Here is a 17,563-nt window from a genome sequence, read left to right on the forward strand (position 1 = left end):
TTGACTAACCAAGATCTATTTTTATACCTGCAGTACACAATAAATCAGAGAATTTTCTTTTATACTGTGGAGTGGAAATTGCAAGCTTCTGAAATCCATTAAAATATATACTTTTTTTTCCCTGTTACCTGCAAATAACAAACATTTATGTTAAGGAATCTGGCCAGTGTTCCAAGATTTAAAACCATTTAGATGCATATTGCAGATATATTGTTAGGTTGCTTACTCACTCTGGGTGAAATCCAGATCTCTGTGAACTCCAGGAGGAATTTTGCCTCTATCTTTCTAAGCAGACCAAATAAAAAACTCCAACTGTAAAAAGGTCTAGGCCCATACACATGACTGAGAAGTTATTGGCAAGCAAGCCTGAATACTTTCAAACAATTGTTATGCATATGCAGTGCAAACAATAGCATATTGTGTATATGGAAACTTTGTGCAAATCTGAGACCTTTACTGATTCTGCATCTTTTGATGTTAAACTGCCACTTCTTTTAAATGCATGCTACCAAATTACAGCCAGCTCTTATAAATCAGTAACAAAAGCAAGGAGAAGCTAGAGAATATCAGCGTAATACAAGTGCAACTATAGCTGTCAAATGTAACCTGACTTGCTTTTTAAATAAGAAACACAGATAAATACAGTAGATGAGGAAAAGGGGAAAGGACAGAAGAAGTATCTTGGGAAACAATGCAACAAAGCATCTGTTTTTTTCAGTTCTCTGAAGGGCTGACATGCAGGGTACTATTCTTTTCAAACCTTTTTTCTTTTCAAATGCTTCCAAATAGTTTTAATATATTCCATCTATGCTTAGAGAAAATAATGAGCCAATGAGTAGATGATACTTTGAAGGGATTAACTGACTGCTGTGGAACAAACTAGATCAACTGCAAACTAAACCAAAAACTTACTGAACTTATTATTTATAGGTCCTTTCCGACAGAAAAGCAATATAGTCAAAATTAAGTATTCTTTCTTTGAAAATTGTAGTTATTTTGATAAACAGTGCTGTCAAAGCAACAAATGTGAGCACCACAAACTCTAGATCATTCACTTTCATGTAAGGTTTACAAGGTTTCTTGTGAGAATACTTCATAGTTAAAGTATGTCTTCCCTTGGGGATCACACAAGCATTTAATTTTTGTTTTGGCATTGGGCCCATTGTGTTTATGAGGTTCTTTGGAGAAGTGGAATTGATGACCACAAAGGAAAAATTGAGAGTTACTTATTTCAAACCACGATTATAACCTTTCAAGATTTTCAGAAAAAAAGAAAGAAAGAAAGAAAAAAAAAAACACTCTTTCTTCCATATATCTGTGTATAAAAAGGGAACTTTATTACAAAAAGGCTTTGGAGTTTCATATTTAGCCTACCACTACAAACAGTCATATCAGGCTGTATACCACAGGGTTATTTATTGTACTATAATGATATCCTTTGCTGTTTTGCTCAGGTTGTTTTGTACATCAAACAACCATGTAGTACATGATCTACAACTCACAATACTTTTGTTGGCAAGCATAAGTTTGCAGGTAAAACTTTAATTCAATTGAATATTATTTGATTTCTCAAATAACCTTTCCAATTATCAATAACAATTTATCATAGATTTTGTTAATCATGACTTCTTTTCCATCTCATATTTAAATTTACACACAGGTACAAGAATCCCTCAAGTTCTAATGTGTATGAGGCACAGCACGATCTTACAGGTACAAGCCATGCACGAGAAACCCAGCTGTGGCAGGTCTGCATGATACTGGCAGGACTGTGCTAAGTGTGTTTTTGCAGCTTGTCTCATAAGTGACTTGCAATCATTTTCTGATGATTTGCATGGATTCTGGTCTCAATCAGTGATGTTTTCTAAAGGTTATACATTCATTTTCCTTTACTGTAACTCATGGAAGTTAGGTGTGGTAGGCCTAATCTCATTGAATTTGGTCAGGTAAAACTCTAGGCAACCTTAACTGCTCTGAAGGTTAATGAGAAATGAGTATGCTCAGCATGTGGCAGTCTAACTCAGTGCTTTCCAGGAGCAGGAAGTTTAACTGTGCACTACTGTACAGCAGTTGAACTGCTAGTTGTGCACTGTGTTTTAATAAACAACATCCATTCTGCTGCTTATTAGGCCATGTAGCCAAATGCAGAGTTTAACCTCAAGGATTTGTTAAATGGGAAGATACAGTAATAAATTGTGTGTTGATTTTCTTCTGATAAAATTCTGTTATAAGTCATATTCTAATACATGTAAAAAGAATGGCAAACTGGTCAAACCAGGGTAACGAAAGAAACCCCTATGTGATTGTTGACTGCAGATGTCCAGGATTGCATTCTGGATCTATTTGTCAATAGTTATTTTCCTTTTCCTTTTCCTTTTTTTCTTTTTGCTCTGAAGTGAGGTTTAACAGTTATACAAAACTAATTGTCATTCCTATTTCTTTGCTCAGAGAAGATGCAGCAATGTTTGCACAGCAGATAACATCAATTGTCACTCAAAATGAAAACCTTTTTACTGTGGTAAGTGATAGCAAGTTTGTTGATTTCATCATCGGCCTTTAAAGCAACATGATTTTCCTCTCTGTTTCTGCCATATGCCTGTCAACAAAGGATTTCAGAAGTATTGAACAATTACAGTTTGTTTTCTTTTGTTTATTGAAAAATGATAAATGCTCTAAGACAAAGAATGCACAGTGGATTTTATAAGATACTGATAATCCCTTCTCATTAAGAAATCTGCTTGTGAATACTTTTCATGATCATTTTTCTACCCTTTTATGATTTATTAGTAATTACTCAGTTCTTGACTTTGGCATTTCCCCTTTACAATTATAAGATAGTCCTACATTTCAGAACTGTTCTTTAGTCATCTGTTAGCTGGATTCCAGTATCTTCTCTGATTTCTTCACTTTGAAATGGAAGTTTGATATAATTAGTTCTGAGAACACCTTTCCAACGTCAAATACAAGATGTATGTCTTTGAGGTGCATGTGGCAAAGGCTCAAAATGAAGGACAGTAAAAGCAAATGATTGCCAAAAAGATGTGAAATTAATTTCTTAACTCTACAAGTCTTCTGTAACTTCAATTTCAAAAAGTAATATTTTCATGAACAATTTACATTAAGCAGTGCAAAGTCTGTGCAAAAGCTAAGTTGAGATGGAACACCAAAAAAAAAAAAAAATCATAATGAAACAAAGGATTATGAATACCAAAAGAAGTACTCTCTCCCTTTCTGAGTCAACTCTGTGGCCTCATATACTCTGACATTATGATCTAGGAAAATAAAATTCTCATAGTTAATTTCTCTACTGGTGCAATGCTTTGCAAAGCTGTGGAATGACTGACAATAAGGAGAAAAACATTCACTTAGAACTGGCACAAAGCAGACGATGTCATTCAAACTTTTGCAGTGTTTTCATAAATTCATTCTGTACTACATCTGCAGCAGTTTCACTGACGATGAGACTACAATCGAAGTCTTGTGAAGCAGCCTTAAAAAATTTAAACCGTATTCTTTTTCTGCATCTGGCCACTATCAGACTGGCATTAGTCAAGCTGATGACTGTTTTGTTGGCATTGATCATGCAGGGCAGCTAATCCTGCTATGTTCTTGTTTGTCTGAGTCTAACCTATTGGCATTCAAGAGTCAGCCAAACTCGGTGTGCTGTAGGCAAAGGAAAAAGCTGCCTAAGAAATATACAACAGAAATGCTATGCTAGTGGACATAACTGATTCAAGAACAAAGGAAATGCTCTCCTTGACCCATCTCTCATGCCCCTCTCCACTAAGTTGTAGCTTAGTTGTCTTTTAAAATGTCTTTGATAACTCCCCTTCTTTCTATTACATGTAGGAAACGGCACAAACACTGGACTGCAAATGCCAGGTACCTGCTCCTGAATGTGACATCTTATTTATTTGCCCTATTTAAAAAATACTCAGGGTTCACTCTTCAAACTCTACTCTGCAAGCTGTGTTGAAATGCATTTTTTAAATGAAAGGGTGCATTTTCTTTTAGTTACCTGATTCTAAGAATTGGCTTTTCATGAAGAACTCTCTTGTAATACACAGAGAATAGCTGAAGACCTCAGTTGTCATTCACATTGCCTGAAGTAAATGTGTGGCTGAACATAGGCTTTATACAGCCTGAAGTAGCTGTGTACATGTGGCTTTGCCACTGAAGCCTCTGAGATTTTTCTCATCTGGCTAAGACCTTCCCAGTTGCATAGCTGCACACAGACTTCTCCAGAAGTTGCTTGCTAATTGATCGTAATAATATATATCAGTTCTGTTTCTGTTTGTTCTCTTAACCAGATAAGGTTTTCTCCACAACACAAAGAACCTTGTTGCATTGCTGCATTACCAGTGGAACTGTTTTATCTACAAAGCAAACAAGCACTGGTGAGAAGCTACGGCCAGTATCCACAGGGGTAACCTTCATGCCAGGCTGACAGCCCTCTTGAAGACCACCACCTGCATCGACCATGAGCCATCCATGGCACATAACAACACAGAGTCAGGTCTACTGCCTCTGTTAAGAAAGCAGCTCCCCTGCACATGGCCACACACTAAGCTTGCATTAGGAAAGCAGCTCTTCCATTTCCTAAATGGAAGGACTAACTCATGCCATTTAGCCAGCGGTGCACACAAATTTCTGAGAGCTGTCTTTAGACTATAAAATTCTAGCTATGGCATGCACTACATAACAGGGCAAGCATCTCCAGAGCTGAGAGCAGAGCTGTAGCATAATCTGTAATAACCTGCTTTGCAGCTCTTTAGTTTTCTTTTTTCTTTCTTTTTTTTTTTTTCTTTTTTTCCTGTTGATTCATTTTCACTAATGTGAGTAATGTTGGTTGACAGGTGGTGCTGTGTGAGGAGGGAATGGTGTCAAAGCCTAAGACTTTACTATGCACTGGAAGATACGCACAAGCAAGCACGGGGTTTTGCTACAGATAGAAACTTTTTGATTTGATGGTTTGTGATTCATATGTGAAAGGAGCAACAAGAATAATCATTGCAGTTTTGCAAACTTAAATTGGATCCTGAATGTTGATTAAATTCTAAAAAGTGTTAAAGGGTATCTTGGGATATATATATCTTTTTTAATCTTGTAATGTGTGTTATTAATAATCAAAATTAATAATCATGTTTACTGCATAGGGCTCAAAGGCAGTCAAGTACAGGGTTTCCAAATGATGACAGTAGTCCACCCCTGCTGTGAACTTCTAATACTTGTTTTTCTTCACTTATCTGAACATAGACAGAAAAACAGACAGCTAGCCGTCCCTCCCATGCAACAAGCAACAAACAAAAGACAGCATGCCCTTAAGCAAGGTACCACTGATCAATTTATTACTGCAAGAAGAACCACATATACTGAAAACACCTATTTCTTGTCATATATTATTTTGAATTCAATATTTCAGTTTTACCTGCAGGTGTTTATCTCATTTTTCTGGTTGTCTTTGTTGTTGTTGTTAGGTTTGATTTGTTCTTAAACCTCCTTTTGTCTGTTTTGAAAAGTCTGCTTAAAAGCAGAGTTCCTAAGCAAACACTGATGTTCTAGGCTACACCAGCTGCAGTTACTCAGTGTACAGCAAGTGTCCTGAAAAGCTAACTTCCATCATGTGGATTCTGGAAAAATGAAGTCTTGGCATGAGTGTTTGAACAGCAAGTATCACAAAATACCACATAAAAATATCACAAGGTCAAAAAGGGTTATTATTTACCTTAGCTGGTTTCAGTCCTGCCATGTCATCACAGGAGATGCACAGATGCTGAAATGAGAGCCTGCTCTTGTAACATAATCTGCATAATGAGTATAGTGTTCAATATACAGCTTTTTGCAGGAGTGGACAGGAATCTTGGGGATAACTATATTCATACAGTCTGCTGAGTCCATTTGCTTTTCTTGTCTCATACTTTAGTTTTACATAATTTGCGTAATCTTTCTTGCACATTGGTTTAAGTACTTGATTCTATGGTGGTAATACCAAAATTGAAGTTTTTGTAAGGTACTGGCTCTGTCATAATTTGTGATTGTGCAATAACTTTCAAAAGTCTTTTTAAAAGATCTTTTGGTTATTATCTTTAATTTGGAGAGTGTGGAAGAGCTTGAGTGAATGGAAAAAATGGAAGCTACACATTTTTTCCAGACCCATGGTTTATCTCGCTTTGGCATTATCCCTGGGTTATTTCAGTTATTGTTATTGACTTGATACTAATGATGCATCACTGTAATGGGCTGTAATTTTTGTAAAGCCCAGAAATGTACAGAAGATCTCAACTGGTAAGAAACAAATGCCATCATGTGGACTTTCAAAATGACAGTATTCAAAATATTTTAACTTCATATAGACATTAATTTAGAGCTCCTAAAAGTGTGTCCACATCCTAATTCTTCACAATTAGGTATCCAGCAAACATGAAAAAAGAATTTGTACAGACAGACACAAACTTGAATGGTAACACATTGTAACTAAGTTATTAGCTATGTATATGGAGGGAACATTAGATATGAACTTCAAAGTAGATTTTTCTATCATCTCTAAGTACCCTGCTTCCATTCGTATTTTTGAAAATGTCTTCTCTCATAATTCTTTTTCTCTCATACTTCCAAAAAAAAAAAATCATAAAATGCCAATATGACGCCAGGAAATGTTCTGCTTTCTTCCCAAAGTTTCCCTCAATATATTAAACTTTTAAAGTTTTCAGACTAACATTCAAATTGATGTGTGCTGAAGAGGTCCTTCCTAATTTGTGAGCTGTAGCTCACAAAAAAGACTGTTTGGGCAGACATGCAGATTTTAACTGACAACTTAGAATGGAAGGAAGGCTGGTAACTGTGGATAGTTTTCTTTATAAGCAATAATAAATTCTTAAGAACCATCTGCTAAAAGAAATACATATGGTCTCTGGATGAAATAACAAGCCTGAAAGTGCCTCTGGACAATATCTCCCCCCAAAATTGCCTATAATTTATTGTTGTATTTTGTGTTAGGTGGTTGGTTTTTTGTTTGTTTTTAATAGACAAAGATCTTCATGTTACCCCTCTGCAAAAACATCACGTTAGCCCATCTGAAAACATTAAGTTGTAAACCCTCACTACATTACGGTAAAGCAACATGTATGTTATCTCTGGTTGATAGAATGGAAAAAGAGTATTAATGAAGTGAGGGTGTTGCTAGACAATTTAAGAAAATAGGGAATCTTCATTTAATCCTAGCAGAAAATACTGACACACACAAGTAAATACTGAGTCAGGTTCACCTGCAGTCATTTCATTCTGTTCTCTTCCACTAGACTATTTATTCCTCTCAGAAAATGAATGAATGAATAAATAAATAAATAATAATAATAAACTGTACACAATACACACACTGTCTCTTTTAGGTAAATAAATCTGAGACGGAAAAAATACTTTTAAGTCAGAGAGATCACATAACCAGAAACCTCATATCTGACTTAAGAATATTTGTCCACAGCAATCAGATACAGTTCTCTGTAAAGAATTAGTGATTCTCTTTAATAGTATCATTTATGCCTTTGAAACCTAGTCCTCTCATATGGAAATTAGTCCGAGATTTTGCTCTATATTACTTTTTGACAGCTTACAGTATCAGGAATTACAGTAAAAGATGAGAGAATTTAGAATGGTTAACCATTCTCTTCAGTTATTAATTTGCAAAACTTGAAGCTGAGATTGCTTCAGGGAATGATTTATGGGATCAGAAGGCAATTAAAAATATAAGGAAGCCTGATGTTTTCAGGTCCTGAAAAACACATATCACAGATAAACAACAACAACAAAAAAGATACAGTTTTGTGTAGTCCTTTTAATACAAAACATCAAGATATTTATTAAATACAGACAAATCATAAAGCTATATATTTTGTGTCCTGCTAACTTTTATCAAATTATACTGAAATGGAAATACACAATTTAAAATTACATTTTTACTAAATATAGACAGAAATTTGAAATGCAACTACACTCTTCATTGATATGTAGTATGCATCCATTTCTTCAAAAAGTTTTTTCCTTTTTGTCTATTTTTTTAACATAAGCAAACAATGTAGGATTTACTTGTTTACCTTAAAGTCAGTGGAATTAACTTCACAGAAAGTAGGACTGGGCTCTACTACTTTTACTCCTAAAGTTGTACTCAAATTTATAACAAATAAATCTATGGGGGAAATGTAGAGATATCTACACTATTTTCTGTTTCACATGTGCTGAAGTATCTCTGAATGGCTCTTGTGAAATAAGCAAAACAAATTACTTTAACAATACTACTTACATGAGTAATGAAGATGAGCTTCGCCTCCAGAGTCATTTGTATCTGTTTAAGACAGAAAGTATTTCTGAATAATGATAGAAATACTATGTTGTTTTTTTCTTGTTTTCTTTTTCTTTTTCTTTTCTTTTTTCTTTTTTTTTTTTTTTTTTAAATTTTCAAGGAAATCAGTAGAGAAAGAATATCTACAGATTTATCGCTTCTCCCTGAGACAATGCCTTAAGCTGTGCTTGGTTTAATTATTTTGAGGTATGTGATCAATCAGCGTAGTGGCTGCTGCACTGTATATCCAATACACTGAAAGCCTAAGCAACTATCAAGAAAGTACATGCTGTAAAGTGTATGTTAAATACTGATTAACACTGTAAAGCTGAAGATCTGGAAGCAGCTACATAAGCTTGTCAGAGGCAGCTGCAGACTCTGTGTGTATGCACTATTTTTTCTAAATACCGCATTCAAAATAGTTTGATGTCAAATCACTTGTCAACAGTCTTTATGTTTCTATGAAATGAAGGCTAAGGCAGAGGCTATTGGCATACGGAGGCAGTTCATAACTATGGAGATATCAGTAATCGTTTGATCATGTAATTGCAAAAATGGAGAGTGGACTAGAAGTTGGCATGCTTTTGAGTGTTGGGCGTTTGATGTGTCCCTATGAATCAGTTACGATGTAACAAAAAGGTCACTTTCTGTTCATTAAAGTATCTTTCTGTATGCAGAATTAATATATTTCTTATTCTGGTCCAAAGGATTTATGTGTTTGTATTGTCCCTAAACTAACAAGATACAGCCACCTACAGCTTGCTTGCTAAGTAAAGCAGGAAAAAAGAGATATCTTCCTGCTAAAGTCTTTTTTTTTTTTTTTTCAAGTTATTGATAGCTTTTCACACCTTTGTAGGTGTTAAACAAAAACCCAGGTAGTACAGTCCTGGAGGGTATTTTGTATACTGGAATAAGCTCTGGCTCTGCTGTTAAAAGGAGCTTTAAGTCAAACAAACCAATCCCTCACTCTTTCACTGTGACATTTCTCACAAGCCAGAGACAAAGAGAAGAAAATCATTAACCTTTAACGAATGTAGCTGAGGATATATTTTTTTGAAAAAAGTTTGTGTTATTTTATTTTTTTCCTGCAATGGAAGTGATTCCTGCATGTCTGCCTCCACCAGAGATATAAGGCTAAGGAAATACCGTGTGTGCCCATCCCTGTTTGGAGACCTCAGTTCAAAAACAGGAAGAAATAGAAGGGTTGGTTTGGGTTTTAATAATGGAAAAGTGAGTAAGAAGTTGGTGGGTTTCTGTCTGCTGAACCTGGGGCACTCGGCTGGTACATGTACTTATGGATATACTTTATATATGTATTTATACATCCTCAGTAGGACTTGTGTTGAAAACGAGGCTGGAGGAAACCAGAGGGAGGCAAAACATACACAAATCATTAGGCCTTTGGTCAGAGAGATGTGAAAACTGCTGGTACCCTCGGCCGAAGGAATAAAGGTAAATAAACAGGCGACAAGCCCAGGGACTCCAGTATTTCTTCTCAACTTTACCATGCGCTCTTTCGTCCTGGTTATTTCTTGAGGGGAGGGCGAAGAGCACAAACCCCTCCACGGGAGGAAAAAAGGTCAAAAAAAAAAAAAGGAGGAAAACCAAAAAAATGAGGCAGGAAGGAGGAGAGGGGAGGGGAGGGGAGGGGAGGGGAGGGGAGGGGAGGGGGAGGGAGGGGAAGGCGGGCTGCCCGCGCCCCACCCCGCAGTGAGGCGCCGCCGCCCGCCGCTGGGGGGCGTCAGGGCGCTTCCGAACGGCGCCGCGCTGGGCCGCCGTCACCGCGGCAACGCCGGAGGCCACGCCCCCGTTAAGAGACCACGCCCCCCTGGCGGAGAGGCCCCGCCCCCTGGCGAGGCCCCGCCCTCGGTAGCCACTCACCTGCGGAGTCCCCGCGGGCGCGGAGGGGGAGGGGTGGCGGGGGGGGGGGGGAGCCCAGTTTGGGAACAGGGTCTGGGGGTTTGGGGGCGCTGGGGGTGGCAGCCGGCGCCGAAACGGTTACCCGGGCTGCGCAGGAGCTGCTCCGGCGTCTCCGTAATTCACTTAGGCAGGTTTCGGGAGGGTGGGGCCGGCTTGAGTTTCTTTTTTTTTATTTATTTATTTATTTATTTTTTAATATTTTTTTTTTGGCACGGAGGAGGGAGAAGCCTGCGACTCCTCCTCCTCCTCCTCCTCTCGTGCGGCAAGCCAATCGGGTCGAGGTGTAAAAAAAAAAAAAAAAAAAAAAAAAAAAAAAAAAAAAAAAAAGGGGGGGGGGGGGGAATCGGTCCGTAAGCAAACAGCAGGCTGCTCGGTGAGTGGCTGCGGCGGCGGGTGCCCCCCTTCCCCGGCACGCCGCATGCAGAAGCCCCACATGATCGAGCCGCGAGCTGCCCGCCTGCGCCTCCTCCTCCTCCTCCTCTTCCTCCTCCTCCTCGCCTTCATCCCCGGCGCCCGCCGCCGCCACATCCCGCTTCGGACCCACGCGTGTGCATGTATGTACGTGTGTGAGTGTGTGTGAGCGTGAGTGTGTGCTGTGAGCGTGCCTGCGTGCACACCTCCGCGCCCCCCGCGCCCTGCGGCTGCCTCCGGCTCCGTCTCGCAGCGGCAGCGCCGGCTGCCCGCTCCCGCAGGCGGCTGGTGCCGGATCGAGGCGCAGCGAAGGGACCGGTCATTGCAAGAAGGGGGCGTGACTGTGTAAAGGTTTTTTTTTTTTTTTTTCCCTCTCCTTTCCTCCCATAAAGCGATTTTTTTTTTTTTTTCCGCAAAAGTGACTTCTGCCCCTCCAATCCTCTTCGCTCTTTACGATCCCTCCCTGCCTGCCGCTGCATTCAAGTTTATTTATTTGCCTGCTGGCGTGGTACGTCTTTCCTTGCTGCTCCTGCTGCTGCTTCAGAGGGAAAAGGGGAGCAGCTGTCGGGCAAGACCGAGAAGAACCGGGGTGGTGTTTTTTTATTTTTTTTTTTCCCGATCTCCTTATGTAGCCATCTGAGGGGTGGATTCTTTTCCTCCCAACCCCTCCCTGCTCGTTCAAACTGTTTTGTCCTTCCGCAGAAGTTGATGCTCCCGGGACTGGACCCTGCTTTATCACAGAGGCGCTCCGGGAAGCTGAAGCAGATTTCCGCACCTCGCCGCACCGCTCCGTCCCTCCCCCGGGCTGGGGAGGCCAACCAGGACCGGCATCACCAGAGGAGTTTGCAGGCTTGATTTTCCACTTCTCCGAGGTTTTGCTTTTCTCCACGCCCTCCCATAAAATAATTTTTATTTCCATCTCCTTGGTTTCCACGCCGCAATATTTCTTGGATTGGCCGTTCTTTTTTTTTTTTTTTTTTCTGTTCCCCTCCTTTTTTTTTTTTTTTTTTTTTTTTCCTTTTGCCTTTGCTGTTGCTCAGTCCTTGGTGCATCCAACGCCCAGGAACAGGAAGGACGAGAAAACCACTCCACAAAGTCTCCTTCAAGACACTCTGCGCTGCAGAACAGGCTCCCCAACTCCCATCAGCGCAGCAAACAAACTCCTCAGGGCTTTTGCTGCCCCTCCACCACCACCACCGCCACCACCACACACCCTTTTATTTTATTTTATTTTATTTTATTTTATATTTTATTTTATTTTATTTTTTTTAATTTCCTCTTTGCTTTTGCATTCGCGGAGGGCCGGGAAGGAAGACACAAACTTACCGCTCCGAGCTCCTCCGGCCCCCCTCGCCCCTCTCCCAGCCGGCGGTCTTTAATCCGCCGCCGGGACCCCTCGCGGGCTCCCCCAGCGAGCGGAGCCCCGCGCCCCCCTCTCCCCGTCCCCTCGCTCCGCGGCCGCCCCCGAGCCGCGGGGCCACTCGCAGGGGGCGGTGGGGCGCGGCGCCGGGGGCCCGGTGTATGTCGTGCCCCGGCCTCCCGGTGAATGAGCACCGCCCGCCGCCTGCCGCCGCCGCCCGCCTCGGCCCCCACCTCCCCCTGCCGGGGTGAGGCTGCCTGAGGGTCCCCGCGGGTCGCGCATCCCCGCCGGCTGCCGAGAGGAGCCCATCGCTTCTCCCTCCTCCCTCTCTCCCGCCAGCCTCCCCCTCTCTGCCCCCTTCATTTTATTTTTATTGCCACATTTCCCCCTTTTTTTTTTTTTCCTTTTACCATCCTCCCCACGCTCCCGTGCCTTCCACCCCCCTTCCCCTAATTTTTTTTTCCGCCGGGCGCGATGCCGCACGTGGAGATGCTGCTGCTGGCGGCCGCGGCGCTGTGGGTGTGCGTTCGCGGGCAGGAGCCGGGCGCCAAGGGGGTGGCCGACCGCTACGCCGTCTACTGGAACAGCACCAACCCCAGGTACGCGGGGCGGCCGCGGGGGGACTAGAAAAAGACGCGGACGGGGGTCGGGAGGCGCCGGGCGGGGAGCGAGGGGAGCGCCGGCGGCGGCTGCTGCAGCCCGGAGCCTGCGGGAGATGCCCCGTCTGCGGGATGGGGCGGAAAACTTTTATTTTAATTATTATAAATTTTGGGGAGGGGGGGTGAGGGGGAAGCTGGTGCCCCGCCGGGGGTCTCTCCCCTTTATCGGTCCGGATCATCACAGCTCCCCGCCGCCGCCCGTCGGGGGTCCGGGGCTAGCCGAGAGGAGGCGAGGTAGGTACCGGGCCGGGGCCGTCGGGGGGGCAAGAGGGCGCCTGGACGGCGTCCCCGCTCCTGACAGTCGCCTCTGCAACGCGGCGGAGCGAGCACGCTTTGGGAGGCTCCCGTGATTTTCCTGGAGTTTCCCCCTCGCGTTTAGCATCGGGGAATTTCAGCGCTGCTCCAAATGGTATCCGTGTGTTTGGAGGAAAAGTCACCCGGGTATTTTTTTTTTTCCTTGTTAAAGTACGTGTGAACAGACTTTTCCTTTCTCCCTCTTTCTCCCTCTTTCTCCCTCTTTCTCCCTCTTTCTCCCTCTTTCTCCCTCTTTCTCCCTCTTTCTCCCTCTTTCTCCCTCTTTCTCCCTCTTTCTCCCTCTTTCTCCCTCTTTCTCCCTTTCTTTCTCTCTTAAAAAACAAACAAAAAAACCCATGTCAAGCTAGTCTAAATAAATTTGGGGCTATTTTATCTTAGGTTATCTCTTTTTTTATGCTTCTGATACTGCTGTTTGGTTTGAGATTAGCACATTGATTTTTGTCACAGGTCATGTTTTTTAATAGGTCTGTGTTGCCTGCAGAAAACTCCCCTACTCGGTATTCCAGAGTGGCTTCAGAATAGGTGATGCAGAGGTTACGGGCAGAATTTCCAAGTGTGAAGAGGTAGCTGCTCTGTCCCGCACTTGGATGCTGGGTTCCTGCTAACAATGCCTCAGCATTACATGGCTGGCACAAAAAGCTTAGGACAAAAAAGTATTTATCCAAAGAAGCAGCCGTGCCTGGGAACGATGAGCATCTATAATTTTAAGTGCCTGTCTCTACATTTTCCTCTCTTGACATGCGTTGCTTGAAAAAAATTGCTCGTTGTAAATGAGACAAAAAGTTGCATCGTATACCACACATCTGAAAAAATTGCTTCTCTCTCAAAAACAGCTTTTTTTTTTTTTTTCTATTGTTGTTAGGCAAAATGAAATGTTACTGTTGGAAAAAAAAATATTCACAAATCCCACTGGGCAGAAGAGGGATTGTTGAAAGAAATAGGTTTGCCTAAATGATCTGCACATGTTGCTGATGTAGCAGTTAAACAAAATACTTCAAAAATAACCTCACATTCAGGATTTTTAACTTCTGCAGTCTCGTGTGTGATGAGCTCACACGACAACTGCACATGGGTAGAGGTAGTTGAAGGTACAAGCAGCACTCATCTAGTCAGTGGGTATTATGCACTGAGTGAATTTGTGAGGATTTTAATGAGTTTAATGGTATTTTACCGCTGTTAATGAAATCTTCTCTTAGTCCAACATTAAAAATAGCAGACTGCAGAGAAAACTTAGTACTGTTATTCTTCCAAACACCAGAGGAATACTTAATTGCAAGATGCTTCCAAACCTTCCCCTTGAAAAACAAATGCTTATTTCTCTCTTAAAATACTCATTGCCCCCTCTCACAAAGAAAGTATCTATTTGGACATGTGGTGCTTGTCCGTGAGTTAAAACTGGGAGGAAGAGCAGGGTGCCGCTATATTTCTCCTTTGTTTTATTCTGTGTGCCTTTCAAGTTGCATGATCATTACAGAGAAACAGGCAAACACCTCATTGGTTAGACTGGGGAGACCCAAAGAAAAGAAAACACTTTTGGTTTGAAGTCATTTTGTCAGGATGTAAGGTGAAGGCAAAATTCGCGTTCGTTACCAATGGTTTTAGGTCATTTAGCAGTGCTGTAGGAATAACTCCTAAGTGATTTATCTGCTTCTAGAGAGAGATTCAGGAAATGGACAGTCAGGTTTTTTACCCATAGAAGTAAGTAGGAATGCTTACTCTGAGATAACGATTTGAAATTAGAAGGCAAAATATGCTGCCATTCTATAGACACCAGTGCGGCCACAGTTCTTTAGCTTACTTTCTTGTTGTACTTATTCAAAAAAATTAACAACCAGTGTAGAACTAATTAACTAAGTTTAGAAATGAAATCTTCATCATTTTGATAGTGATTAAAGGCAAGGTAAAGTAAGGTTTCATGAAAACCCCGTCTGAAGTACTTAATAATGATTCAATTTATCTCGGATACCACGATGCTTAGTTTTGTAGTGTGAAACTCCAGCAAATGAAATATACAGAAAGATCTCATCCTTATTAAAAGATACAATAGTAAGTTGATGAGTGGCCCAACTTGATAAGTACTGCTTGTGTGAACAATATTTTGGTAACTAAAAAGACTCTGTGAGTCTATTAACAAGTTCATATTACATTTCTTGAATGGTTGCCAAAGTTCTGCTAGAATAATTAAAAAGTGTTCTAGAATCATTATTGTTAGTATGTACAAGTAACAGAAAGTTGAATATTGTTACAGAGCGTCTTTTCTTAGAAACATTTTAAGCATTCCCGTTCCTTATTTTCTGTTTCGTATTTTAATTATCAGCATACACAAAGTACTGTAACTGGTGTAGTCCAATTCCAGATGGGATTATGTTTAAGTATCAGACTTTTGAAGTATAATAAAATAAGGTTATTTCGTCTATTTTTATTTGTGTGTGTGCGTGGATTGAAAGTTATTCATGGAATATGCCTGAAAATGTGTCTAATATTTTTGTTATTCTTGGGCTTAGAATTCAGTGCATGTAAATTCTAATTACCCCTTTAATGTCTTTCAGTACCGTCTGCATATGTATTCTTATAGAAGAGAGGAAAATGCTCTTGTCACAGTATATTCCTCTGAATCCAATGCTTAAAATACTTTTGGAAGTTTGTTTGGTAATGGAGCATATGCATTTAATCCTGATAGCTGGTGTCCTTGTAATGAAAATCCAGCCAAAATGTCATGTAACTGAGCCAAATATTGAAGCAGTCGACTTGCTTAGCACTTGCTACTGCTGTTAATCTTGTCAAGGTTCAACATGAGCTATTTTTAGTAATTATTATTACATTTTTCTGCTTGCAGGACTGTGCTTCAACGTTGTGGTTGGTATTTAGGTATTTTCCTGTAGTTATTTCAGTGGCAGGTTTTGTAGCTTCATAAATTGTTACTGGTTTCACGGTAGTTAAAAAGACTTGCCATTCAAGTCTAGTTTCTGGTCACACATAGAGGCCAAACCTTGTAGTCTCAGGAAAGCAAATATTTTTTATTAGGAGTCTTATTGGATTTGGTTATCTCTTACAGAAGAAAATTGTGTATAAAATTACCTTCACAAGAGAATCATAAAGATATAGGATGCTGATACATTTTCTTCGTGTGTGTGTTTAGGTGGATAATAAAATCAAGAAATCAGCTGTTAATTAGAGAATTGAATAGATTGAAATCATGTCATATTCAATTGGTAAGTTGCCAGTATTAACCTGGGTACCATATTTCGATCAGCAGTGCTAGAGTTCTTGTTAAGAGAGATACTTGGGTATCAGTGAACAGGAAAATGAGTGGATGCTTCCGAAAATTCTGTGAATAGACCAGAATCTTACTACCCGGATGCTTAAAATGTGGAGCATTTTGCAACTGAGTGTTCAGGCACTGAGTCAGAAAAGCATCTGACCCCACTGAACTGCATACTGCAATACTTAAGTTCTGTTGCAGCTGGTGGGTGAATAGATGTGTACTTAAGTGCCTCCCCGAACCCACCAAACGCACAGACCCAGCGCTGAGAAGCTCTGGCCATGGCTGCCTGTGCATGCCTGGCACTTCTTGGGAATATGCTGGCTGGATAGATGGATGGATGGACGAACAGACGGACAAGCATCCTCCATTTGCTGATGCGCATTTGAAGATTTCACCATTGCATGTTGATGGTATATGCTGAGGTCATGCATCTTCTATTTTTTTCTTCTTTCTTTTCCATCTTGAAATAGTTCTGCTTAAATACAGAGATTAGGGAAACTATGCAATTGGAATAGGAAAGAGGCAGTTGAGTTTGGTAAGAACAACTAAGAAGTTGGGGGTGAAAAGGGACAAAATCAAGACATTTGCTTTGGGTTTGGTATTCCACATCATTTCTATATCAAGAGAGGCATAATACCCCCTAAGTAAGTGAGCCGTACAAACAGTATGGCTTATGTTTTGGGAGCATTTTATGTGGCAGCTTGCTTCAAGAGCTGAAAGAATCTCTGACTGATTTCTTGTAATTAAAAGATCAGTAGCAGAGCCTTTGATTCTTTAACACCTACTTTCTTTGCTCTTAGTAGTTTTGCCAACACCTCATGTCTCCAAAAGAATTTTGGTGTTTATTTTAAAAGTGCACTTTTGAGGTAGTTTGAAACATTCTACGGAAGAAACACAAAGAATAATAGTTTCATTGCCTTCCACCTTTGTGTGAAAGGCACCTTGTTCAGTGGTAAATGATTTTCATGAAATGCTCCTTATTAAATCTTTTGCAAATGTACATACCAAGGACATTTCACTGCATTCGTTCTGCGAGCCCTGTATCCTTATGGGGAGGGACAGATAAAGAAGAGCCATCCTCTCCCTCCCCTCTTGCTGTGATCCCAGCAATCTACCAGCTTCATGCTGGGCTGAGAAAATGAATGAATGCAATTAGTCCTTCTGGAGTCACGGTCCTTGCAGTTTTAAGGTGAGAAGTATATAATATGTATATGCATATTACATGGATATGCATGGCTTTCAGTGGTTGTATATGTGCATATATATGTGAGCAAGCATATACGTATGTATGCATTGAA

The 17,563-nt window shown here is 40.9% G+C and overlaps 1 protein-coding gene across 3 annotated transcripts in view; it reads left to right on the top strand.

Annotated features, from left to right (window-relative positions):
- Positions 1–11,978: 11,978 nt before the first annotated feature.
- EFNA5 (ephrin A5) overlaps positions 11,979–17,563 on the top strand; it is a 210,842-nt gene continuing 205,257 nt past the window's right edge. The window contains exon 1 of one of the 3 annotated variants that reach the window (XM_080572840.1): positions 11,979–12,625. In XM_080572840.1, coding sequence (XP_080428966.1) covers positions 12,501–12,625 — 125 coding nt within the window. In that variant the 5' untranslated portion in view covers positions 11,979–12,500. Of the gene's footprint in view, positions 12,626–12,959; positions 13,151–17,563 lie in introns of those variants that run through there. The other 2 variants (XM_080572843.1, XM_080572842.1) reach the window with 2 other exon arrangements.

The sequence above is a fragment of the Anser brachyrhynchus genome, assembly GCF_964034855.1.
Source record: "Anser brachyrhynchus genome assembly, chromosome: Z".
NCBI lineage: Eukaryota > Metazoa > Chordata > Aves > Anseriformes > Anatidae > Anser > Anser brachyrhynchus.